Source organism: Seriola lalandi, unplaced genomic scaffold, assembly GCF_002814215.2.
Source record: "Seriola lalandi dorsalis isolate HSWRI2012SDOR001 ecotype SW California unplaced genomic scaffold, Sedor1 jcf7180002054566, whole genome shotgun sequence".
Lineage (NCBI taxonomy): Eukaryota > Metazoa > Chordata > Actinopteri > Carangiformes > Carangidae > Seriola > Seriola lalandi.
In genome coordinates, this window is record NW_019525119.1 from 340821 (window position 1) to 366877 (window position 26057).

General features: G+C 40.7%; 3 protein-coding genes across 4 annotated transcripts; 2 read left to right on the forward strand and 1 right to left on the reverse strand.

The window, feature by feature from the left end:
• Window positions 1-4751: 4751 nt before the first annotated feature.
• Window positions 4752-7773, forward strand: znf648 (zinc finger protein 648). Its single transcript, XM_023416508.2, has 2 exons — window positions 4752-5173; window positions 5524-7773. The coding sequence occupies exon 2, from the start codon at window positions 5555-5557 to the stop codon at window positions 7085-7087; it is 1533 nt and encodes a 510-aa protein (XP_023272276.1). The 5' UTR covers window positions 4752-5173; window positions 5524-5554; the 3' UTR covers window positions 7088-7773.
• Window positions 7774-8833: 1060 nt separating this feature from the next.
• sec16b (SEC16 homolog B, endoplasmic reticulum export factor) lies at window positions 8834-22253 on the reverse strand. 2 transcript variants are annotated; one of them, XM_087176695.1, is made up of 25 exons: window positions 21667-22253; window positions 21270-21578; window positions 20806-20903; window positions 20589-20691; window positions 19105-19307; window positions 18862-19013; window positions 18707-18768; window positions 18386-18524; window positions 18071-18301; window positions 17562-17659; window positions 15685-15766; window positions 15448-15565; window positions 15242-15353; window positions 14973-15078; window positions 14711-14848; window positions 14511-14627; window positions 13015-13099; window positions 12710-12869; window positions 11309-11469; window positions 11181-11209; window positions 10916-11023; window positions 10737-10829; window positions 10574-10643; window positions 10227-10278; window positions 8834-10130 (listed from the first exon to the last, which is right to left on the reverse strand). In XM_087176695.1, the coding sequence occupies exons 2-23, from the start codon at window positions 21539-21541 to the stop codon at window positions 10623-10625; spliced, it is 2688 nt and encodes an 895-aa protein (XP_087032821.1). In that variant the 5' UTR covers window positions 21542-21578; window positions 21667-22253; the 3' UTR covers window positions 8834-10130; window positions 10227-10278; window positions 10574-10622. The 2 variants fall into 2 exon arrangements, with proteins under 2 accessions (XP_087032821.1, XP_023272266.1); XM_023416498.2 differs by having other exon boundaries at window positions 10227-10386.
• A 1157-nt stretch (window positions 22254-23410) lies between these two features.
• On the forward strand, window positions 23411-25601 carry gadd45ab (growth arrest and DNA-damage-inducible, alpha, b). Its single transcript, XM_023416518.2, has 4 exons — window positions 23411-23613; window positions 24158-24259; window positions 24369-24576; window positions 24812-25601. The coding sequence occupies exons 1-4, from the start codon at window positions 23426-23428 to the stop codon at window positions 24923-24925; spliced, it is 612 nt and encodes a 203-aa protein (XP_023272286.2). The 5' UTR covers window positions 23411-23425; the 3' UTR covers window positions 24926-25601.
• Window positions 25602-26057: the final 456 nt, after the last annotated feature.

The window sequence follows — 26057 nt, forward strand, 5'->3', positions numbered from 1 at the left end:
TTGCTGAACTCCCCTGGTATCAAGTTGCCTATACACAGCGGGGACAAAACGTTCTTCTTGTGTGTGTGTGTGTGTGTGTGTGTGTGTGTGTGTGTGTGTGTGTGTGTGTGTGTGTGTTTACACATCTACAAGCCTGGGATTTACAAAAGTGTAAAAAAGCTTTGCCTTGTTTTTTCACATAAGAAACAAGTCTCTATCCTGCAGGGCGAATTCACCAGCAGTGTACGCCCCCTGCGACCATCTTTGTTTTCTTCACAGTCACATATCTGAATAGAATTTAAAAAACATCAATCAATCACTGCTGCTAACACATTTGTATTAAATAAATCTAACGCACACCCAGTTTTAACAACTGATTTTATTTTACTTGGACTTTCTTTCGGGACAGTTTGGTTCCTTGGTACTCTTGTTGCGTTTTCTCCTCCCCCACTGTCAAATCCTGTCCTGCAGTTTACGATCCCCCATTCCACGGCCTTCAGGAGCTGTGAAGGCAACACCACCCCCATCCTCCAGCCACAAAGATAATGGAATTTCACAAAGGTCAAACAAGTAAGCACAGGGTGAGCAAAAACCGAACAGAGCCGTCCCTGTGCAACTAGAACAACACAAAAAAATAGTCAAACAGCGATTCGGAGAAAAGGTCCTGTGACAGTCGTGCCTTTCTTCATAGGAATTTTCAGGAAAACATATTTTATGGTATTTAAGGGATTTTATTAAATCCAAAACGTCATGATATGTTTTAAGCATTCAGTTCCACAGTGGCAGTCGAAGTCTTAAACCATGTCAACAATCGTGTCATGCCCTACTGATCTTCACTGAACCACATGCGATGCTTTCCTACAAGAAAACCAGCCTGGAACAAATTTTCTAGTTTGCATCAAAGTATGAGGTCAGCTGAAGACAGGATGATTTAACGCATCATTTGGTTTTTGCAAACTTTGGCAAGTTTTGATGTACCTGTTCAAAAGATTCAGATTCAGAGATAGAACATTGTTGTGAGTGTCCACCTTCATATGAAAAACCCAAAAGAAAGATGTAATTTTGGAAAATTTGCCCTTTTGAGAAGATTGATACCACCATTTTTTTTTTTTTTTTTTGAAGCTTCAGCTGGGGAAGCGTTACCTTACCATAGCTTAAAGAGTGGAAGCAGGGGGAAACAGCTCTGTCCTCCAAAATCCACCAACCAGCACCTCCGTAGCTCACTAATTAACACAATGTCACAGTAATAGTCACGCATAATGCTGTAGAGATTTTACACTTCAGCTTTTTTACAGATTAAGTAAAAGAGATATAAGATGTCGAGTAGTGAGCATTAGAGGTGTTGATAAGTGTTTGGTTTTTTTTTTGGTTTTTTTTTACCATGAGACAGGCTAGCTGGTTCTCCCTGCTAAACTAAGCTGACCTGTTCTAATGCCCTTGGGTCACGTGTTTGGAAACTCACCTAACTATATTGAGTTTCAAAACACTGAGTCAGCTGGTTTGGAAATATGGAGGGGGTCTGTTGGACACTATATGAGGGACTGCACCTTTAAAAGTACAGCTAGTTGTATTTTAAATGAATGCGTATATGTGGACTAACACGAAACAACAGCTGAATCTAAGTTTGAGTACTTGCAGTTAACAATCTTATCTGCTATTAGAGAATACCCTTGTCCCACAAATTGGATTAGTTATAAGTGCTCTTGCATTTTACTGTAAACCTTTAATGACACTTAATTTCAAAAGCAGCTCAGACTTGGGCAAGCTCAGTCATGCCCTTAACTGACGAAAAATTAGATAATTAGCTGGTTTATAAAGAGTAAAAAAATAAAATAAAGTGAAAAAGAAGGTGTGATAATGTGCTATTATCATGTGTGTGATAATAATTTTAAATAGAACCAGTCCAGAGACTGAGAACAAAGAAGGCAGGAATTCTACTGGCAATGATGGTGCACATTGGGAAATGTAAAAGCTCAGAGTCCCATCATTCCTTTAACTCGCCTCCACAGTTGTAATGATTTATGACAAACATGAAAGTGCAGCAAGGTGAAGATGGAAACTGATCATCAACTTGGAGCCCCAGTTCAACACCCTGTGTCAGCAAACACTGTCCTTCTAAAGTGATCCCGTCCCAGTACTCCCATCTCACTGTGAAGGCAAACAATACTCACTTTTTCTGTGAGATCGGACGAACAACATCGCGATTAGTTTTTCCTTTGAAAGCTTCACCGTCATTGTACTGTGGAAAAAATACAACAGTTTCCTTTGTTGGGACTTTTTTTTTTTCCATTATTTTGAGAGAAAACATAAAAGTAATCAGTTCTGCTGCATTGTTAGTTTTCTGAGTAGATCAAAATAACCAGTGATTACATCTGATCATTAAGTCATTGTCTTGAAGACAATTGTTTTTTTCTCTTGTTTTATCCACCTCCTGTGATTCTATTGGCCACAATGTGCGGATATAATTATATAAAGTAAATAGTGTGCAATTTTATTTTGTTTAGTAATTAAAAACAAAATATATTGTTTTTTTTTTCAAGAAGCATTGGCCAAAAAAAGACAAATCTTCACAGTGATGAGAAGAAGAAGTATAACTACATCAAGTCTGCACTGAGAGGTACAACATGGGTCGATGTTCTGTAGGGTACAATTATGCAACTGGATGCATAGCGAAGCAAATCCAACAATTTCCACTGCCAGAAAATGTCGTTCTGTGGAAAATTCCAAAAGCGGGTATGTTCTCAATTAAGGCTCCACCATGAAATTCAAGACCCACCCCCAGAATGACTCTGCACTTTTTTCTGTGCAGTGTGCCGGTGGGTTAAGTATAAATCAATGAAATATTCATTCATGTTTCCCAGGATGCACAGAAATCCAGTATTGGTGTAAAATAAAGATTTTAAATGAATGAACAGCATTAAAATGAAGCTCAGACTTCTCAAGTTCAGTGTGAGGAAGGATGCACATGTCTTCTTTCTTTGAGGTAGTCATGAGGGAAAAACAACTTTCCTGACTAGGGGTCTGGAAGGAACACAAACACCCATTACACTAACAAACCACAGTGTTTTTAATCCCAACAGGCACTTCCTGGGTGATGCTCCTTGAGCTAGTTGTTAGTACAGCTTCGGCATCAGAGTTCAATTATAACGTCACCACGAGAACCACTTACGTAACATCCACCACAGCTTTGTTGTGACAGCTTCCAGTTGACAAACACAAAGGCACGGAGTCATGAACGTTTCAACTCGCTCTGACCAGCTCTAGGTTTGGATCACGTTAAAGGATTCACTTGAAATGATTTGTGTAAAAAACACGTTCACGTTTGGAAGCTTAAAATGTGGAACTTAATGTTTACTTTTGGAAACAAATATTTGATTTTCTTAAGTCATGACTTCAAATTGAGTTGAAACTCCTTGCAAACTGTGTTGTGCAACATATAGGCTACATATGCACGGTGATACAGTTATATAACTACAACAGATAAAATCAGAAAGAATGGAGTTGCCAGTCATAATGTTCACAGTTTTTTGCTTTTCCCTGAGTTCCAGAGGTCATGTCATACACTTTATGTATTCGCATGACAGATTCCTAAACTGAGTTATATATTATACATTATACATGTACTGTATATGTGGTGTTGGAGTGTGGGAAACTGCAAAGAAGAGAAACTCCACAAACACCAAAACTTGATGTGAGCACATGAACAAAGTACATCTAAGTTTAAAACACAGCTTTGTAAAGGTGATTTATTCAGTGTCCAATTTCAGTCTGCTCTCCTGGGAAAACGCATCGAGTGCAGACCAGCACTGTCCATTTAATTATAGGATCAGTCTCACAAGAACCTTTCAATTACCTAATACATTCAGGCTGCTCAAACCCTGTCTGTCTCTACAGTGTAGAGGGGAGGGGTCACTGTTAAGGCAGGAGACTGTAGGCCATTGATTTTGGGAGGTGAACTGATGAAGACATGTCTAGTATAACTAGCAGTATAACTAAAAAATAAGTGGGGTATAGTATGTGTATAGTATGCGAATATAACAGTGAAAACAACATATACCCAACTTTTTTCCAAAATTCAGTGGCCCACATATTCCTAAACTTATGTTTGCTCAATTCATTAAACTTGTGTTTACGCAATTACAGGATTAGTGTGTGTGTGTGTGTGTGTGTGTGTGTGTGTGTATGTATATACTGTATGAATGTATATGCATGCCATGTATGTGCAAGTTCAGTTTTGACCTAGAGGTGTATCTCATAGATTCTAGATCTGCCAGGTCATCTACTGACCAAACAAATGAAGTGCAACTTATTTACCCAAGAAGAAGAAGAACAGCTGTACATAGTGTCCTCAAAATTATTCACACCAGATAAAAGACATTCCCCACTTTGATTGTTTTCAGCAGAAAGGACTCAGAAAATAGGGCAAATTACAACAACTGCTGCCATGGAAAGAGAAAAAGGAAGCCACCAAACTTGTTTTCTGTTTCAAATATTAATTGAAAACACAGTGTTAAGCAACACATGTCAATCAGATATATTCTAAGTTTCCTTATCGAGTTGGGGTTTTTTAACGGAGTGAGTGATTTTCCACAGTCAGTTAAATTAAACTAGTGCACAGCGACATCTTGTGGGCATTATAAAGAAATACTCAATAACTTAAAATAGAAATGAAAGCTGCTGGAGTTTTGCATTAATCAGAAACATTCATTTGAATTCATTCTTTAGAAAACGTTTGTTTTGCTCGCAGAAAAAAAGCAGACAGTTTCATCCGACTCCCAATTAAAGCAATGCTTTCGTAATGTAGGTTAGTTAGTCTATATACTGTGAGGGAGAGTTCTGTCATTTGTTTTAATTGGCTGAGTTCATTAACGCACGTGTGTGATCTCATAAGTCATAGGTTGGTTTTATAAAGCCCCCCCCCCCCGCTGTAAATGACCTCAAAGTTACGGGAATTTGAACATGTAAGTCTCCGACACCGACTGTATAACTTGCAGTTGAGGGTAAGCTGAGCCAGGCTGTGAAGAAATCATCGCTGTTGCTGACTAGCAGGATAGATGCTGACCCAGAGACGGCTGCTGCCAAACCCCGCCCGTTAACACCACTGGACATCTCCCTTTAGAGATATACCAGAGCCGGGGCTAGAATATCTCTGTGGCATCTCCTTGACTCGACCTGCACGGAAAGAGACCACAGGGTAAGTGCTTGTATATGTTTTTTGTTCTTCAACTTCTCTGCGTTTCATTTTTTGGGGGGAAGATTATCAAGACCTCTGGAGAAACACGTTTAAGATTTCAGGTGTCATATGCCTGCAAGGTGTCAGGAAATGTGTTGTGTAGGATGTTTTCCAAGAGACTGGTGATTTCAGCAAAGTATATGCAAGGACTGTGTGTGTCAGTGTATCAGTTATCTATAGAATAAAAGTTATTTTATGTGAACAAATCCTGATAATATATATTAAGATGTATAAAAATGGATGGTGTGATTAAACTCACTAGACAGTCAAGAGGATGCTAAAAAGATGTTGTGTGTATATTATTTTTCAAGACATTTCAAGAAGAATTGTGTCAGGAAATCCATGAGCAGCTTGAAACACATGCAGACCATCTCATGCCCCACTATAGAAGTGACCGTGGCTGAAGAAATGTCCAGCGGGATGGCTGATGAAAAAGGAAATAAAGGGAAGCATCAAGAAAGACACTGTGGCACTCCTTCTCTCCAGGATGGACAGTTTGTAAGCAGCACTCATGCTGTGAAGACTGACCCCTCATTTGATGGTGTTTGTGTAGATGTGAACTTGCTTTCAGAGAGTAGTGATGCTGGGATCCTTTATCTGAACCCTCAAACACCTAACTGGTCTCTCGTGGAGAAGTTCGCTGAGCTCACTCCGAGAGAAGAAATGGGAGTCTGTGATAACCAAGAACACAGTGGTCGAGCTTTGTCACAATGTACTAAATATCCAGAGAACAATAAAATACATGGATGTAATGAAGCGCTCTCGGCGGATGCTGCTCAAAAGAATTGCTCTAAGTACCTCAAGAGCCGCCAAGTGCAAAGGGATGCCTCAACCAAACAGAGGGCATCTAAACTCAAAGAGCTAAATGTGGAGGAATATTCTCCAGGTGGAGGTAGGAACAAGACCAAAAAGAAAAATGTGAATAGTCCTTCTGTTAAGAAATCACTTAAAAAGCATGACAATGACAAGATCCCTCGACTTTTGGAAGCAATGAAAAAGCGTAGTGGGGTTGACACAGAGCACCGTCCCTTCAAGTGCACACACTGCGACTGGGCTTTTAAGAAGCTGTGCAACCTGCAGAGTCACTTACAAACGCACAGTGGCCTCAAGCCACATGTGTGCGATATATGTGGCAAGTCTTACTCCCATCAGGGCACGCTGCAGCAACACAAGCGTCTACACACTGGCGAAAGACCATATCACTGCCCTTTCTGTGTCAAGACCTATATCTGGTCTTCAGATTACCGCAAGCATATCCGCACACATACTGGTGAGAAGCCCTACGTCTGTGACACTTGTGGTAAGGATTTCATTCGCTCCTCTGACCTGAGGAAGCACGAGCGGAACATGCACACCAATGACAAGCCCTTTCCATGCACACACTGTGGCAAGACCTTCAATAAACCCCTCTCCCTGAAGCGTCACGAGCGTAAGCACCTGGGAGAGAGGCCCTTCTCCTGCCCCGACTGTGGGAAGGCGTTTGCTCTGCCCAGTCGCATGGCAGAGCACCAGAAGATCCACACAGGAGTGCGTCCGTATGTCTGCTCGGTGTGCTCCAAGTGTTTCACAAAATCCTCCAATCTGGCCGAGCACGAGGCCATTCACAGCGGAGCACGGCCCTATAAGTGCACAGAGTGCGGCGTGGCCTTTGCCATGGCTTCTCGCCTCGTTCGTCACCAGTATGTCCACAATAAAAAGAAACCCCACAGCTGCACGGGCTGCAGCAAGAACTTCAGCCACCTAGCAACACTGAAGCTTCACCAGGAGCAAACCTGTGCAGGGAGGATCTTTGTCTGTGTGGAATGTGACAAATCTTTCCAGTGTGCCGCAAAGCTTGCGCAGCACATGCTGAACCACAGGGACAAAAATATCTGAGTCTGTTTTTACGACAGGTACTGTACACGTCCAGCAGCGTGCGGGTACTATTCACTCAATTTCCAATTGTAAATCTAAATTAATTGGTATGATATTTAATTAATGTTAATATTAATGAGATTCATTCAAGGTCATTGGGCACCAGTGTATTTTATGTCAAGGTTATTACTTGTAAGAATTGTACGTCATGAGTTTTTAAATGTATAAGTCACACACCCTCTCTCCCCACAGTGCTGGGTTCCCATGGGAATGTTATAGGATAAAAATTGCCACCAGCACACCACTGACACTTGAGCTGACAGCCTTCACAGTGTGAAATGACAGTGGTCACAAGAGCATTAGACCCTTTTAAAGTGGCAACATACACTCAGCTGGCAGTTTAGGAGGAACACACAGCTAAGGCTAATGCAGTCGAATCTGCTGTGGTTATAATTTTTAGTTTATATTGACATTGTTTTAAAAAAAAAAAAAAGAGGTGCTGATTCAACTGTATGATCATTTTGAAGGGTGTAATTTGTGGATCTGTTGAACTGTATTGCATTATACAGAGAAGTGTGTTTAGCCTTCTCCCATTGATATAAATGGAGTGGGCAAAATAATAGAAATGCCTGTCTGTATAACTCAATACTAATACAATTCAACAGCACCACAAACTGCAGCCTCATCATAACCTGGGGGGGGGGGGGGGGGGGGGGGTGTCCCTGATACATTACTGTGATTGCATTCATAGACCAGAGGAGTTTTTAAAGTTTCAGGGAAGCCAGCCAATTGGTCAGCCATTGCTTCTTCTTTTTTTGCCAGGAGACATTGTTCTGTGAAGTTACAGTAGTAATTTTGTACTCACTGTCATGATGTCTTTTGGTATGAGTAAAATGCACCATGTGTTTGATAATACAGCTATTTCAGAGCTGGAAGTTTGTTTGAAAGATGGTTTTATAGTTTTGGTCTTATGTTTAATTTGTATCGGACACAGCAACGTTTTTATATGCAATAAAAATGTGAGAATGATACGCAATTTACCCTGATGTAACAATGCAGCGATTGTGCTCTTATTTTCTAAGTAAACTAAAAGTATTTAAGATGTATGGTAGATCAAATCTCTTAAATTCACTATGCATGTTATGTCAGGTGTTAAAACTGTGATTCTTTTCAATAATACTGCCACACACACACACACACACACACACGCACAAACACGAGACGAATGTTCGGTTGATAAAAGTGAACCAACTTGAACCCAAACTGTAAACCTGTAGTGTTAAAACATTTTTTACTGTGAAGGTGAATCTCGATAAAATCATCTCCAGGGGCAATTTCTGTTTTACTTAAGAATCATTTAAAACCAGGAAACAACAAATTCATGAAACTACACTTTTCTTTTTTTTTTTACAAATTTTTGAAAACGTCTTGCTAAGCAATTTTTTCCAAAAAATAAAGAGAAGGTCTCTCTTTAGGGAGATGTGTTGAAGGCCACTACTTTAAGCTATATGCTCTGACATGAAGTGGTGACACATCGTGGTGGATACTCTTGCCAGTGTGTCCCACTCACACTTGGCTACTAATGCAGACTAATCGTAAAAGGAGACGGCACCTGCCATGTTGTCACTCGCTCTATACTAAGTGAGAGGCCCTGCTGGGAGCGCCAGCTATTTCTTGGCACGATGAATTTATTCAGGATGTGACTTTTACTTTGCCCACTGCCAGAATGGTATGTCAAACAAACAAACAAACAACAGAAGACTGTGCTGAGCTTTTAACACTTTACAATACTGAGAAATTACTCTGAGGCAGAATTCCTCAGATGTTCTAGAAATTAATACATTTCAGGTGCTGGTACAGATGTACAAAAAAGCTTTCACATATATACTGTAATACATAAAACACAAAACCATATGACAGATGTAAAAAAGAAAAAATCTGTTACATCAAAACATGTTTACAAGGTGACAAAGTGATTAAAAAAAAACATTGTTCTAAAATGTATTCCACGAGTATATATTACTATGTGATGTATATTCATTTTAAAGAGCCTCCACTGGCTTTGTTCCCACAGTTATTTATATAACAGGGCTATTACTAAGTCCCTTTCTAACATGAAGGCAGTGCAAATACCTGTACAAGGAGGGTTTATAAACAGTTTGATCCTGTACATGTGTGCTGGCTGAGGGCGTTATGCATGTTGGCTGTTTGCCTGACGGGGGTCTTCCCAATTGCCCCTCTCCCCCCCGCAACCAAGTGGTATCGTCCATCTCGGCAGCATGACAACATGAGAACACATTTTAACTAAAACTATTCCATTTTTACACATTGTAAAAAAATTATAAAAAATAATTAAATGTTGCTCACATTGTGATATCATTAAGTCTGGCTACACGCTTTCTCCTCACTCAGCTTGGAAGATTAAAGCTTGCGTCTGTGAAGCTATCGAATGACCACGGCATTGGATTACATTTCAATTAATGCATTTTTGATATGTTGGTTAATTGTGTTTAAGAGCATAGATATTTTCTCATAAAAAGATACGATCGGATTGATGGATACTCTTGAACAGTAGCTAAATTTAGCACATGCATACTGTCTTGCAGCGTATAGCATGGATAATCATTTAGTAATGATCTGAGCTGTGAGAGTCTGATGACACCGATACTCAGTGGGCAGATACATTGGTGGTTACAGTTACACCAACTATTCCAAACTTTTTTGTGCAGCTTCCCTCAGTCTTTCTGGCATTGATGTTCCAGGTTCAAGTTAAGATATCTCTCTCCCTCCACATGTCCTGCATCCACCGACAATTTCCCTGCTGTCAGCCTTTACAAGGTCCACCTCAGCTGTTTCAGTCACTGCAATATGAGTTACTGTGTCAGTCCATCAAGAGTATTTCTGTATCTAACATGCAACATGACGGTGGGCAAGCTGTGGGGGTTTCAAAGGGCACTGGTGAGTGGTATGGATCTCCTTCAAGCTCGGGTAAAGCTCTCATTAGACATATAGGCACTGTTAAGGTGTGAGGTCCTCTTATTTGGTTTTAGTGGTGTCAGTGATCCTGTAAACATGTAAGAGATTTAAAAGGTATTTAATGTATATCCTTTAAAGATCTTCAATATGGTGCAAATCTGTTTCTCAGTGAAACTTAATTTACCTGTGATGTAGGACAGTGGTATGTGCAAGGTTCCTATACCCCAGCTGCTGGCCTATGTGTTGGAGAGATTAACAGGAAGCCATCACATTGGCATGGTTTAATATATATGTAAAATGTCATCACTGGCAGCCAGGCAACTGCAATGTGTTCAGTTACAATACTAAAAAGAAAAAATGTTAAAAATGTTTAAGTCAGAAACACAGAAGGGACATGGCTTTTCTAGAAGGGTCAATGACCTCAGAAATCCAACATAACATAAAAAGAAAGTTGAGCAATACATTTAAGATGTGTAGTTTAAATGTATTCAAATATATAATCAATATTCTGTATATTATCACATAACTCACCAGCTTTCCTTGAAAAGGAATTGATCCCTGCAGAGGAGGGCTGCTGGGGTCAAGCTGTGGGTGGCAGCGCCTAAGAAAATGTTCAAAAATATAGATCTTACATCACTGAATTGAAAACTTTGATTATAACTGATTGTGTAACGTAAATGAACTTGACTCTTACTGTCTGAGCTGGGCCTCTCTGCTCCGAAGTCTCCTTTTGGAGATCTTTGGGTTTTGACGTGAACCAGCCACTGAACCAGCCCCCCTTGGTGCTCTGCATGTAACACAGTTGAAGTGACTGATATCAAATGACTCTAATGTGGCTTAACCAGATGTCAGTATAACAGGGGATCCACCCACCTGCTTAGGAGATGTGTTCATCTGCTCAGAGGGCTCTAAACCTTGTGGTATGCTCTGCTGGCCGTGTCCCTGGTGGCGGATGTCGACCTCCAGGATCTGACCGCCCATCTTCAAAGGCAAATACACACCAACAGGTAACTTCTCAATGCTCTGCACACTTAAAGAAGGTAAAATCTTGAAAGACACAGTGATTCTTAGCAAAGGTTTACATTTTAGCAATATAAATAAACCCAGAGGAAGAGATGATGAATGAAACATTACTCACCAGGCCTGGTCCAGAAGACGACCCAGCCCCTGTAGGAGCAGTGAAATAAAAATATCACACAAGCCGAAGCCCATAGTAAATATCTGAATAGAGAGAGGAATGAATGGTCTCTATCATTAGAGCCTCACCCTCTGCTGCTGATGGCAGATCACTCAGAGGACAATGTGGTGAGGCAGTTCTGACTTCAGTACTATCTGTGTTATGATAACTTAAGTCTTGGCTCGGGGCTGCTGCGGGTGCTGGGGGAGCATAAACTACGGTTACTGGAATCGGAGGGTTGGCGAGTGGCCTAAACAGAGCAACAGGGAGAGGACGGTGATATAACAAGGAGTCTTTTAGGACAGGATATCACATGTGTTGTCATGGCTGAAGCCAGATACATGGGAAAGGACCCAAAAGCAGACACACAGAGGCAGGCTGGTGTAGGTGAGATCCTTTAATAAAGAGAAACCAGAGGCCTGTGCTACGAAGCGGGATCAACATACCCGGGATATCTTTTTCGTTATCCAGCTTAACTGAACCTAACATTGGCCGTCCTTGATAACCTGAACTACGAAGCTGGTTATCAACTGGCTCAGTGAACCCTGGGTTTTCCAATCCGGTGACGAGTGTGTTCATGTGAAAGACGCGAGGTTGTTAAGCAACGTTGTCAGAAACATCAATTAAGTACTTAATTTCTGGTCACAGAGTCTCCTCATGTGATTCTGAGCTGATGTGATGAAGAAGAGAGTAAAAGCATCAACGCTAGGGATTAAAGAATCTTTGTTCCATTAAAATGAAGCTATAACAGTTATTATGTAGTTATTCAGTGTGATAAACTCTCCTCTGTTTGTTAGACACTATGTTTTAAAACCAGAGTTTTAAAGAGACACATGGAAGGATTGGAGGAGCAAAACAATTCGACTGATATAAATATCTACTGGTTGTTACTATTTGTCACTTTATGGAAAACTCTTTTGTTCCCATCGGGATCCTCTAGGAATGATGATGACTTTTTCCAGTGACCTGATTGCTCTCAAGTTAACCGGCAATGAAGCAGGTTAGGAGTTCAGCATCGGTTGCCATGGTGATTTGCCTAGGTAACCCTGAAAACAGTTCAACCTCGCTGACCTCAAATCCTGCTTCGTAGTACGGCTTACAGGTAGGAGGTGGCTAACCAGGCAGATGACTTGCAAGGCAGGCAGGCAGGCACAGAGGAACAAACAACAAGAGCACGAGGACCACAAGGGAATGTTCCAGTAACAGAAGCGCACACACTAAATACACAAGGAAGGCAAGGATAATTAGGAACAGGTGAAAGTAATTTACGCGGAGCAGGCAAGGTCAAAAGCGGGAAACTCACAAGGGCAGGAAGTAAAAAAAAAAAACAAAAAAAACTATAGACACATAAGGCTACGCAATTTCAAAATAAAACAGGATATAATTAACACAGAGTCGAAACAGGGAGTAACACAGAGGGTAAGATCATGATAAGTGTAGTAAGAGTTTTCATCTATGAGGTTGACATGAGTGGACAGAGGATTTTATACCAGTTCGGAGCTCCTCTGACGTCCCATGATAACTCTGCCATTTGCTCAGTGTTTCCTTCAGTTTGATGCATAAGGCTTTCTTGATCCTCGCTGCCTCTGTAGTAAAGGAGCTCAGGCTCAGGACTATGGAGGTCACAGCTCTGGTCATCCAAGCCAGATTCTGTAGGTAAAAAAAAAAGAAAGAAACATAAGTAATAAGTATTTTTCCTTGGTATTCTTCTTTAGCAGATGCATAAGAAAGAAGACACTGTTCTTTAGTGGGAAACAAAGTAGATCATTCTAAGTAATGAGGTGACTAAAATTACCTGAGTACACGTTGCTATCCTCATGTGCAAAAGCGCGTCCCTCAGGAGCTGGTTGGTATGTTTCAGTACAGTCGTAACTCCCCGTCTGAGCAGAAGAACAAGTTTAGACATTTACAGTAGTTTTAGTGTCTAAACAAGACTAAGAACCTAGAACCTCTAACGGCGCTTAGTGAAGCTATACTGAAACACAGCATGCTAACGTCAACGTGCTAACATACTGACAATGACAATAATAACATGCCGATGTTTAGCAGGTGTAATTACCATGTCAACCATATTAGTTTAATTTTGTTAGCAGCTTAACACATTGCTTATTAGCTGATGAGAAAGTCATTTGGTATTGATAAGGTATTTGATCATAAACCAAACCAGTGGACAGATGAGAAACTGATCTGACGATGGCATTAGATGAAAAGTAAATTGATCACCAAAATATGTAATTCATCCTGTGGGGGACATGACTTTAAATTTAATGGAAATTCATCCAGTGGTTGTTGAGACACGCCACGCATAACCATAAATTATTATTACTATTGTTACCTCTTTGTGGCATTAGAGGAAAAGTCACTATGCTTCATCATGTGTGTGATTCATCATCATCATCATGGATTTCTGTACAATATTTCATGGCAATCTGTCCAGTAGTTGTTGATATACAGTATTTGAGTGTGGACCAAAGTGTTAGACCGAAGGAACGAGCCAGACCGTCACTGCTAGCCTGGCTAAAGGATGTTTTGCCGCACGGTAAAAGCCATGTGGAAGCAATATCGAATTTCATAGAGAAAATGAACAACAATGTAACCTGTAATTGGATTAAAAAGGTTCCAACGCTAACCATGCCCATCCAGCATTTGGGGACAGCAGTCAAGGGCAACAATTATTAGTCTGAGGGCACAAATTACTAAGTCGTCACATTAAATACTAATAGTAAATCCTATACAGTACAGCCATACAGACTGTGCTCTGTACAGATCTAGGTACAGAGGATTTGAATCTTTGGTCTTATCTACTGCAAATAGTGCCTCACACAGCTGCACATTTTTGCCTCTTCTCGTGACAGAAAACTGACCTACTTTGCACATGCTAAAAACTACATCATGAGCACCTGCATTTATTAAAAGTGTGGGCACTGAATAATAAGTTGCAGTACTCTTTTGTACTCAAATCTAACATGTCCAGACTGGGTACCGGCCCAGAGGGTACTGGCCCAATTCAAGGACTGATGTGCGATGTGAATGGAATAAAGCAGCTTTGCATCCTACAATAAGATCACTACTCACTTCTGCTTCCGGTAGCAACTGGTATCTAACAGCTTGTGATTAGTGTTAAAACTGAATTACTGATCAGCTAAAACCAAAAAATGATGTCTCATTTCCCTATTTTTCCTCCACATCAGACATTTTTCTGTTTTCTGCAGCACTGCAGCCAGACGCTTCTCCTCTCAGACAGAGGGTAAACATTGTGTGAAATGAAAAAGGAGTGGAAAAGCTGATCACCTGGAAACTGTGGAGCCTAGCACGCAGTTGTTTCAGCCAGTCGGGTTCCTGCACGGCTCCACTAACACCTGCTTCACTAACGAACTGACCCTCAGAGTGTCTCAGTCTGTCTGCCAGCTGCAGGAGAAAACATACAACCATGTAGACCTTAACAGACACTGAATCACTTTGATTAGAGTACTCAAATGTCTAAGACATACCTTAATAACCTCGCCAGTCAGCACAAAGAAAGGCTCCCTTTGTCTGAGGATCGCCTGTCCTACCACCTCACAGTAATGGAAGGCCTGAGATGGGAGCCCACAGTCCAACAGCCGACAGGCATATAGGAACTTATACACCTGACCACGACACAGTGATATTCAGCATCACATACATTTCGAAATTATATTTCTTTATCTGAAAGACACAAATACCTTAGGCAAATGAGAAATACATAGAAGGCAGTAAGATCTGACGGGTTACCTGAAAGGCTGGTATTGAAAAACCTTTGCCCCCAAGTGTCTGGCAGTATTCATACAACTCAGTGCACTGGATGGCAGAGTTTGTGGTAAAGTCTTCAAAAGATTGTCTAAAGAAAAGGAGAGAGGAGAGAAGATAGTAATTGTAAACTTTAATAAAAATGGCAGAAAATTATATTGCTGCCTCTCAATCCTACATTTTACTTACAAAATGATGACTAGATGGACACCAATTAGACTGATAAGTAGCATCAAAGAGCAAGCACAGCTCACCTGTGGCTGCTGCCTAGAAGCACCAGTCTCTCTGCCTTCTGTGTGAACTGCCCAAAGGGAACGCCGGCTGTCAGGTAGCACATATGGGCGGCGTGAATGAGGCCTCTGGAGGCTGCACGTGGAAGAGAAGCACAAAACAACCAGCTCTTACGCCTGGGCAGAAACAGCATTACAACCAATCAGTCACTCAAACAGCGTGTCTATACCGAGTGTGTCTCCCATGGTGATGATGGCCTTCTGATGAACAGCGGGATCTCCCGTCTCATTGGAGAGCATGACGGCCAGATGGGGCTTCCAGTCTCCCGATTTTTCATTTACACAGCACTGGGCACAAAACATCACTCTCAGAACTCTTATCGGCTAACGAGTTATACACTGACATAGGATTTAGAATGCAATAAATGTGTTGTTTGAGAGCTTAAATTATGTCTTGCATGTTTTACCGTGGCTACAGCAGGGATTCTCCCAGACAGCAGCTGGAAGAGAGTCTGGAGGGGATCACTGGCTGTTAGCTGGCCTGTAAACCTGCCAATAGAACAGTTTGTGTCATTGCACATCTTTATTACAGGCTTTATTTCATGCTAGCAACAGAACCACTGTCCTAAAATGGGGCATTAAAAGAGCATCCCCACTGCTACTCTGTACAGAAGTGATATACCATGCTTATAGCTTAAATTCTACCCTTCTTGTCAATTACAAATCAAAATCAGCCTGGCGATCTGTCAGCCTTCCCCCAGACATTCCTCTACTGAAACATGCGCTGCTGTCGGACATATTGCTGATGCCAAAATAGACTGTAAAAATGGATTGGGTTCCATGATAAATAGTTCACATTAACTGCAGTTTAGCTATTTCTCCTTTCTCTGATGCTGGTGCACAGAGAGTAAAGTGCTTTAACTGAACTTACTAAATGTCAAGCCAGATGATTTACACTCTGAAGGAAGCGTTAATGGTCTCTGTTACTGTACTGTTATAAGATCACCCACGGCAAATTATAAATAACTCACAAGCCAAGATAAACATGACAAACAAGGTGCATATAATTCAAAATCAGAATTGAGTTACTAAACACTGATCAACAAACACCATGACAATTATGCAAAGATATAAAACTAATTTTCTTTTTTTGTTGAAAATGTTTACGAATATGAATCCATGTCAAATTATTCTCCACTACTTTCTACAAATTCTAAATAAAGCACACTATTTTTGGACACAGGGCTGTAGAAAATATTGACAGAGGGTGCAGTTAATCCCATAAACATGTCAAGAACAGATTTCAAATACATTTTTGTAAGAAAAAAAAAAAAAGGCCATGACCATACTACATTTGTTCCACAAATGAACAAACAGCCATGCTAGCAGCTCTGTGAGCTGTAGTTCAGCAAACCACTGCTCTGAGCTAAATGCTAACGTCAGCATGATAGCATGCTCACAATAACAACGATACCATGCTGATACTAATTGGGTTTACCAAATTCACCATTTTAGTTTAGCATTTTAGCTCAAATTTTCTAATTAGCACTAAACTGAAGAACAGCAGACGTTGATTAGAAAGTCATTATTTTTGCAGCTGTTTGATCAAAAGTTCTGCGATGTGATTAAAACTTTGTCTTGCAAATTTCACGGTAAAAAAAATACAACCGTTGAGATTTTTTTTACGCTGAAAACCACAGACATTAATCCAGAGGAAAGAACTACAACAAGGCTAAGCGTGCTACAGCCATGCTAGCAGCTCTGTCAGACAGTACTGAGGCACAGTGGTGCTTTAGGTCAAATGCTAATGTCAGCAGACAAACATGCTCACTATGACAATACTATGCAATATTCACCATTGTCACCATCTTAGCTTAGCCTGTTAGCATGCTAATATTTGCTATTTGCCAATCCATCCAGTAGATGTAGAGACATTTCACAGGATAAGTAAATACTCTGACCTGCTGGTGGCACTAAAGGAAAAGCCGTGATCACCAGAGTCGGAAAAAGTTCACCCTCTGGGGACCATGAGTGTCTGTACAGAATTTAATGGCAATCTTATCCAAGAGTTTACGTAAGTGTCTGGATCAAAAGTCTGAACAGATTGCCGTCCCCAGAGCCATGTCGCTTACAAGACTAAAACTTACACACAGGAAGCTGAGGACATGCTCCAGATACAAGTGACAGAAATACTGCCCATATTTGCTTGTGGCTGTAACACAAGTTCAAAGCTGCATCTATGTTTAGTCAGAGGGAGCATTTCTTCACAAATTACCGCTCGTGCGCAGAGTTGTATAATGATTTCTTGCAGCTGTCACGTCTCAGATGACTTTGCTTTTCTCACCTGTTCAGCACAGTGGTGTAAGACCTGTTGTCCATTTTGCTGGCCAGAAAAAGTGCATGCCCCCACAGGCCGCTGCTCATAGCTGACTCCAAAGCCTCCTGGAAAGTGAGAGAACAAAACACTGAGCGAAACGCTGAGCACAGGATGACATCAGTGGCAACTAGTATAACACAGAAGTAATTTTGTCAACTGGACTAATGCTGTATCTATGATGGCCTTTCAAATATTGACCTGTGGTTATAGCTTTCAAATCATGCCAGTCAGTCATAAAAGTTGGCACCACTGACTCCTCTTTTATTTTTATAGCCTGGTCTGAGGAAACTTGATTGGATGAGAGTCAGCCACAGCCTAATAAAACACAGTTTTATCATATGGTGATAACAATCCAAACACATGTTTACATCTTGTATCAGGATGTAAAAATAATTCATAATCTTCCATTCGGAGCAACACTGAGATAACCAGGAGAACCTAAAGAGAACATTACATGATTAGAGAGATAGAGAAACCTTCTTTCTTCCAGCCAGCAGCAGTTGAGTGTAGCTCTGCAGGGCCTTCTCTGAGGTCTCAGAGCTGAAGCTGCTCCAGTTCCCTGTGAGCAGGTCATCTCCTTTTTGAGGTGGTGCTTCAGCAATCGCGCCCTCATTGAAGTCAATGAGCGTGGGAGGCTCTGACTCCCAGCTTCCATCTGAATGTGAGCCCTGCATCAGCAGTTCTGCAATATCTGATCCAACTATTTGCTGAAATAATGGAAATTTAGTGAGAATTGTTTCAGAATAAACATGATCATGATGTTATTTGATGACAAATCATGATGCTCTTACGCCATTCTGCCTGCAGAGCAATATCAGTAGATTCCACAAGAGGGCAGCAGAGCTCTTATCAGGCAGCTTGTCGTCTCTCGAGCAGGCGCTTGCCTTCTGGTTCGCAAACTCTATGGCATCTACTTTGTGCAAATCTTCCCTTCAGAGATATGACAAACCAAATTCATACAAAATCAAATTCATACAAAATTGAATTTGAAATATAATCTTTATAAGTTGGACAAAACTAATGACAACTCAGCAGAATACATTCTGATTGTGGAGAAAATGTTAAGATTGTGGTGAGCATTTTCAGAATTACACCACAAATGAAAAAGTTACCTAGTTAGGGGACCAGGGAAGTTTCTCATCTCCTGTTGTTCTTGTGTCTCACTCAGAATGACCTGTGCAGACATACACACAAAATCTTTATCTGTCTTATTCAAGAAAGCAGCAATGGTAATTGAAAACAAGAAATTCTAAAAAGGTCAACCCACCTCCAGGCTGTGGATTTCCAGCTGGCTGACGTTTTTCTGTGTTGAAAAGCCTGGGGTGACCCGAATCAGCTGGCCTGCAGGTCCGAAGCTGACCACCGCATGAGGGATTGAGTATTTCAGAGGCGCTGACATCTGAGGCACAGCTCCATGCTCTGAGGAGATATGATGCATAAAAGAACATGTGTCATGATAAACACTGAGTGAGGGGAACCTGAGAGAAAACAGCTTCAACTGCAGACTCACCTGCACCAGGCTGTGGGACAGAGTCACTGTGTTCAGCTCCATTGATGTACTGACTCAGTTCATAGCTGCTGGAAGATAACCCTGAGGTTTTGGAACTCTCTAAAGTCCCAAGGTAATAAGAGGAAACTTCTTCATTTTCTCTGGAAGGATTTTCCTCATAGTCACTGAGGTAATTCTGGGAGTTGTCTCTCCCTTGATCATACCTGAAAGAATTAAAGGAATAATTAGCTATTTTTTCATATAACTACATGTCCATTTTGGTACTTTGTATTACTGCAAACTTGCACATTATTCTAAGGATTCCTGGACCAGAACGTCTGTCTGAGTTGAATGTTAACATTTCATGTTGGGAAGTCAGACAGAAAATGACAAAAAAGAGACACTATATGACTACAAAGGCATAAAATGACTACAAAAGAAATAAAATGATAGTCTGATCGTCTATGTCTGATCAAACACGGAGACTTCTCACAGAAAGCTGAAGTTCATCAGAGTACCTCTAGTCATTTTTATCTTCTTCATGTTTACTTAAACTGGAGACGTGCTTTTAGCTTTTCTCTCCTGGACTAATGTGACAAACTTTATTCTGTCAGTATCTGTATCTGTCAGAGCTCCTTCCACCAGCTCCAGCCTGGTGCAGATCAGTGCTGTCTGACTAATAACTGGGGCCCTGTTGGGTTTCACATTGATTTTAAAATTCTATTGATTTCTTTTCTTCTTGAGTGCACATGTCCTACTCTGCAGGTTATTCCTATGTCTCGGCTGGTGATCAAGGGTGCCTATGCCTCTGCAGTTAAAGCCCCCAGACTTTGGAACATCTTTGACATCTTTTAAATCGCTTTATAAAATATTCTTTTAAAAGAAATCTTTTGTGAATAAATTATATTCCTCTGGTTTTACCATTGTAACTCGGCCATTGTATGTTTTCTTCTCCTTTTTTAGGTTATTTTTGTCTTCCTTGTGTTTTATGATTTCATTCCATATCCTAGTAAAGAATTTGTACAAAGTACAACACAAATAAAGTTATTATTGCTCCAAAATTATTATTAGTATTATTAACAAACCATCAAAAATACACAATTATAGTACTGGTGAATGGCACCATTTGATAACCATTTGAAGTTTTCCCAAATGTATTATCTTACTGCTCTCAACTGGGGCTGCAACTAATGAATTTTTTTAAAAGATTACAGGTTAATATTCGATTTACGGTCACAATTTCTCAGAAACCAAGTTTACTCGTTTAAATAACTGTGCAACCAGCAGTCCAAAACTCAAAGATGTTCAGTTTACTATCATAGAAGACTAAAGAAAGCAGCAAATACTCACATTAGGGAAGCTGAAAGCTAAAAATTCTTGACACCTTTCTTTGAAAATAACTAATTTTTTGTAGATTGACCAATAGATTAATCAACTAATTGTTTCAGCTGTCTCAATCCAAGTAAAAGGGTTGACTTTCATACAAGTGTAGTATTGCTCCTCACCTGTTCTCCTCTGCGTAGTAGCTCCCTGAATGTTCCTGATTGTATTTTCTCTCATGATATCGGTCTGTTCTCCATGAGTCTTGGGGATCCCACTGGCCGGCATCTTAAAGTGAAGATTAACATACAGTACAGTTTACTTCTTTTTTTTTTATTTAATTTTTTTTTTACCAAGAGAGTGTTGTACGTTGCTCATGAAAGATCTTTTGTGTAACTGTACCTTGTCGCCCATGCTGTCCTCTGTAGTAGTCATGGTCATAATAACCATAGTTGTCTCTGTAGTCCCAGTGGCTGTGGGGTGGATAGTCGTACCCATGTCTGGAAATAAACAGCCTCTAGTTACATCAGTGCATTTGTTCACTTTCTTCACCTGTTAATCTTTCCATCCTGAAGAAGGCATAATGTCATAATGTGCTCAAATACGGATTTGAGCCTGAGATTTTGCACCACTACCCTGCTCCCAAATCAGTACACCACACAATAAAGTGGTACAACTTTTGTGTTTGTCTTGCACTGCATGATGACATACTCTCAAATTATTATACACGTCTTCCTCATATTGAGCTGTAGTCACTTTGGGCGCAATCCATATAATGAGGGAAATCGGTGTGAGATAATTCCTGGTAAGATCATTAATAGAAAACTCTCTCCCACAAGCCTTTAGAGAAGTTTAATCGTACACACCTGGACTGGGGTCTTTGGTGTTCTGGTCGCCCATGGCCATATGGATACTGGTGGGAGTTGTAAGGATACTGCTCTGGTCTGGCCGGAGGACTGGTGAAGTTAGCCCTGTAGCTGGGATCAGGTTGAGCCCAGTGTCTGTCCCTCTCTCTGGGGTCTGGCGGTGGATAGCTCTGGTCCCTGTCCTGCTGAAAATACCTGTAGTAGTCCTCTCTGTCTTTTGTTCTGTGGGAATGACGGCCAGAGTCCTGCCTGGGGTGACCTCTGTGATCCATGATGACCCCTCCGCACAAGACCGGCCCACCTTCACACCTGAGAAGTTTGCAAATCCGTCTGTAGGAAATCCTATTTCAAAATAAGTCTACACAAAGATTTGTGCATATTCTGTTGGGGTACTTACAGCTCACACGTGCTGGCTGCAGTCAAAGTACATTCACGACTGCCACATCGTTTCACTGGGAAGTCACAACATGAGCTGATAACAAGACAGCATGATAACAAGAGGCTAAAGTTCACGAAATACTGTGGCCCATATAACCAGGTGTTGTTGCTGCGCAAACACCAGTGCTAAAAAAAAAAAGAAGAGGGTAAGTTAGAAAACAAAAAGCCAGCAGGGTCTCTGTGCATAATGCTTCATCTCCGTTATGTTTGCATTGTGTATCCCAGCCTGTGTCTTCTGAGCTGAGAGTAAACAGTGGAGCACGCCCTGAGGAGTTTGACAGCTGTAGTCCCACAAGGCAGGAACAGAGGAAATCCCGTCAATCTTCAGGCTAAACATGAGAGAGGAAAAACAAAACTACTGGCAGCCTCTCTGTGTCATTTCGACATGAATATCCGTCTCATCGGATTGTAGCTTGCATGAGGAAAAAGGCGCATCTTTGAGTGTTGCCACGTTGCCGGTAGGGGAGGATGTAGAGGACGGTCACAGTTACTCAGAGTCGGCTGGTCTCCGGTCGGTCTTGTTACAGCGAACAGGGCGAGGGGCTGCTGAACAGGGGCATAAGGAAACTGATTCCGAGTCAGTGGTGACAACTGTAGTTTCTTGTAGTGAAAAACTTTTCACTACACCTCCACTAGAGGCTCTCCATCACAGTTTTTACTGTCAGATGAAAGGTTCACTCAAGCTACAGCACCTCCTGTCTTCGAAGTCTGTCCTGAAAACTTCTGCTAATTTCAGTTATTTCATTCTCCTGCTTACTTTACATTACAGTACACTATATATTAACCTCTATTTCCTGTCCTTTAAAATGTCCACGTTCTCCTTTTGTTGGATTCTCATTTCCCACCAGCATACAGTTTTTTATATCCCATATTCCACATATTTTTACTTTTTCTTTGCCCTTAGAAATATTCACTTTAGTTCCTCAATTTTTATTTCGTTTTGCGTAAATTTGATCTTTACAATATTGCTATTTTAAAAAAAAATCTGTCATGTCATGTTAAGGATTTAAATCGAAATCGAAAAAATTTCATATGTTTACATATATGTCTAGCCCCGACAATTATGTATCCTCTTGTATGTATACTTATATTGTAGACATATGTTACATAAATATATATCCATCCCAAAACCAGTCAATATATATATTGATATTCTATACCATGGGTTCCAAAAGACTTAGACCACTTTCCCAGGATGGGAAGATCGACTTGTTTAAAATGAATGAAACTAATAAGAAAAAAAAAACATTTATAAACAAAGAGAATTTTTATGTACTGTATGTTGTTTTAATAAACCTGCACATATAAGTTGAATATATTGTAAATATATCATATACGATGTAAAAAATTCATTATATAGGTATTTTTAATATATGTACTCATACACATTTTACTATGGGTATTTCATATATGTTATAAACTTAAATCTTCATATATCCAGAGGATGTATATATGTGAATATAATATATCTCCTTATAGGTGACATATAAGGCAACATCCCTTTTAATATAGGGACATATATGTCATATATTATATTTCTGTATGGGCTAATTTGCCATAACACTGACATGACTAATTACTGCTCGACGTGACCCTGAGCAAGTTCTTTTTTTAACATGAAAACAGCAGTGTAGTTGCGAGGTCACGACCACCGGGTGTCGCTATATTCACAAAGACACGAGGGAATTGTATTTTCTGTGTGACCAATAGACGAGTTCATGCAAATCAGTTCTGAGGACACAAGCTTTTACTACTGGAAACACAGAAGTCACCCGGCACACACGATCTCTGCATCCTTGCAAACACACAACAAGCCCGTCTCCGCTCTGGATATTGTGGGACACCAAGCCGCTCGGATGTGCAATATGACTTTTGAAGAAAACAGTGGAGATAATTCTTCAGAAAGGTTAGCTTTTATTTTTGTATTGTGTTTTTTTTTTTACTTTGCACTGTGTGCGTTTGCTGAGGTTGTGAACTTCTTTTTTTTTTTTTTTTTTTTTTTTTTTTTTTTTACCGTTTTTTCTTTTAAGACTCTTAAGTGGAACAACCTTTGCAAATGTTTTGACCCGGACACGTTTTTATTTTACTCTTTCAGATGAGGTTTTTTTTTTTCTCCATTACTTGAGACTGTCGTTTGAAGTTGTTAGCTCCTACTGTATCGTCCGTCCACACAAGTGCAACGTCCAGCTAACATCAACGTCAAGCTTTAGTTATGCTAGTTAGCAGTTTTAGCTAACGTTAACGCTACGTGTTCATTATATATGTTTGATACAGGAAGGCTCTTGCAACGTTACATCACTGGATTATCGCTCACCTCACACGAATAGCATGCACTGGTTGACTTAAGCTTAAAAATCTAAAATAACAGTCAGCGGTCGCATTTAAACGTGTTGCTGGGTGTTTTAAGAGTTGATTTTTGACTAAATGTGTTAATATGATTGTTTCCTCAGGATGGAATCGGTGGCTAAAGCATTAGAGGAGGTGCTGAGCTCTGCATTGCCTCAGGGTTGCATCACTGTTGGAGTCTATGAGGCAGCAAAGTCACTAAATGCGTAAGTTAAAAGTAATATAACTGCTGCAGCTCTGGTAAATCTATTAAGTATAAGTGTGAGACATCTTTATTTCCTTTTCCTTACAACTCTTTCTCTTTGTTTCTTTCAGGGATCCAGACAATGTGGTGTTGTGTCTGCTGGCCACAGACGATGAGGAGGATGTGGCTCTGCAGATTCATTTCACCTTAATCCAGGCATTCTGCTGTGAGAATGACATCAACATCCTGCGGGTGAGCAACATGAGGCGTCTGGCAGAAATCCTTGGTGGAGTGAAACCTGGAGGGGAGCCTATGGACCTGCACTGTGTGCTAGTTACTGTAAGTGTCATTACTCATGTCTGTTTACTATAGATCTGCAGTTTATTGCTCACTTCCCTTCAGACTGTAAAAAAATAGTTTTCCGGCTGTCGCTGAGGTTTGGCAGGTTTTCACTACCAAGGCCTTTGTCATACTTGCAAGAAACTGTTGTGCAATCAGGATGATGAAGGATCTCACACTGTTTGCACATTCGTACGTCAGCAGATAGTAACTGCTCTGTCCCCTCTTTCTGCAGAATCCTCAGTCGTCACTGTGGAAGGACCCTGCACTGAGCAAAGTGAACAGATTCTGCAGAGACAGCCGCTGTTTGGATCAATGGGTGCCTGTCATCAACCTGCCCGACCGATGAATCAGTTTGGAATATTAATGTATTGTGTGCATTGGGGGAAACGTAACTTCACAAGGCCTGTGTTAATGTCTGTGTTGGATTCCTTTGGAAAGTGCCCGAGAGACAGAGAAAGGAGGGGCAGAAAAAAAAAAAGAGCACAGGGAAGAGAAACGTTCCAACAAATTTACCAGGTCAGGGTGAACGAGGGCCAACGAAGAGTGACTCAGCAGTCTTGGTTCCATGATTTCCAGGATTGCCTTTCTCTGCCGAGATAGACGCCTTTACAGGAAACTGAATCATGTGAGCGGACAAGCACACGTGGTGGGGAGCACAAGCGCAGGACTGGAGAAAAGCAGGAAGAGAGCCTCAGTTGACAAGACTCCAAGAGCTGGACCACAGTGGAGTGGACCAGTCAGGGCTCTCTGCTTGAAGAATTCCTCATGAAAATTTGACCACATCCAAGAATTTCTTTTAACAGCACATTTTTATTTAATAGTATTTAAGACTTGTCACTTTGATAACTCAAAAAGGAAAAAGTTTCACAAATTGATTGTTATTATTATCTCAAGGGCAATGCAATGTTTGGAGTTGTCCACTAACTGATGTTTTTATGTTATTAATTTAAGGAATTATATTTATTGTGCATAGTTCATGGAATTTTGTTAAGTTGAATGAAATAAACAAACAAACAACAACAGTTCCCCGACTGGTTTTGCCTCAATGATTTCCTGATACGACAGGTTTAGTGTGTTTGTAGGAATAGTGCGTGCCCATCGTGCCCACAGCCAACTCATACGAAGCAATGTGTTACCTCACGGGGTTTGGATATTGGCCTGGCATGTCACTTGGCCGGCTGAAGTATTTACTCAGCGTGTGTTTAGCCTTTTATGCAACTTGCGTCTCTTGGATCAACGTCGAGTTTGTGCTTGCAAAAATTATGACCTTTTTACTTGAGTCAAAAATATTGTTATTTACAACTTAAAGTAGTTACTTATTCTGAGTTTCTTTCCATCTGCATGGGAACTCTTGTAAAATGTGACCCTTTGCACATTTTGAAGGTCTACATATTTTGAGGGGAGGAGAATTCCCATTGTAGTTGAATCTGAGTGGGATGGGTCTCATCGTGACGGCTCATTCGCCACAGCCCTCTGCA

What these genes read in the sequence shown, in the direction of transcription:
- znf648 (XM_023416508.2), top strand. Translation starts at nt 5,555, where the DNA reads ATGAGCAGCTTGAAACACATGCAGACCATCTCATGCCCCACTATAGAA.
- sec16b (XM_087176695.1), bottom strand. Translation starts at nt 21,541, where the DNA reads ATGGATCACAGAGGTCACCCCAGGCAGGACTCTGGCCGTCATTCCCAC. An exon ending in TGTCCCACAGCCTGGTGCAG is followed by an intron (nt 19,014 to 19,104) that starts GTGAGTCTGCAG and finishes ATATCTCCTCAG; the next exon opens with AGCATGGAGCTGTGCCTCAG. An exon ending in TTCCCTGGTCCCCTAACTAG is followed by an intron (nt 18,525 to 18,706) that starts GTAACTTTTTCA and finishes ATATCTCTGAAG; the next exon opens with GGAAGATTTGCACAAAGTAG.
- gadd45ab (XM_023416518.2), top strand. Translation starts at nt 23,426, where the DNA reads ATGCAAATCAGTTCTGAGGACACAAGCTTTTACTACTGGAAACACAGA. An exon ending in GCAGCAAAGTCACTAAATGC is followed by an intron (nt 24,260 to 24,368) that starts GTAAGTTAAAAG and finishes TGTTTCTTTCAG; the next exon opens with GGATCCAGACAATGTGGTGT. An exon ending in TGCACTGTGTGCTAGTTACT is followed by an intron (nt 24,577 to 24,811) that starts GTAAGTGTCATT and finishes CTCTTTCTGCAG; the next exon opens with AATCCTCAGTCGTCACTGTG.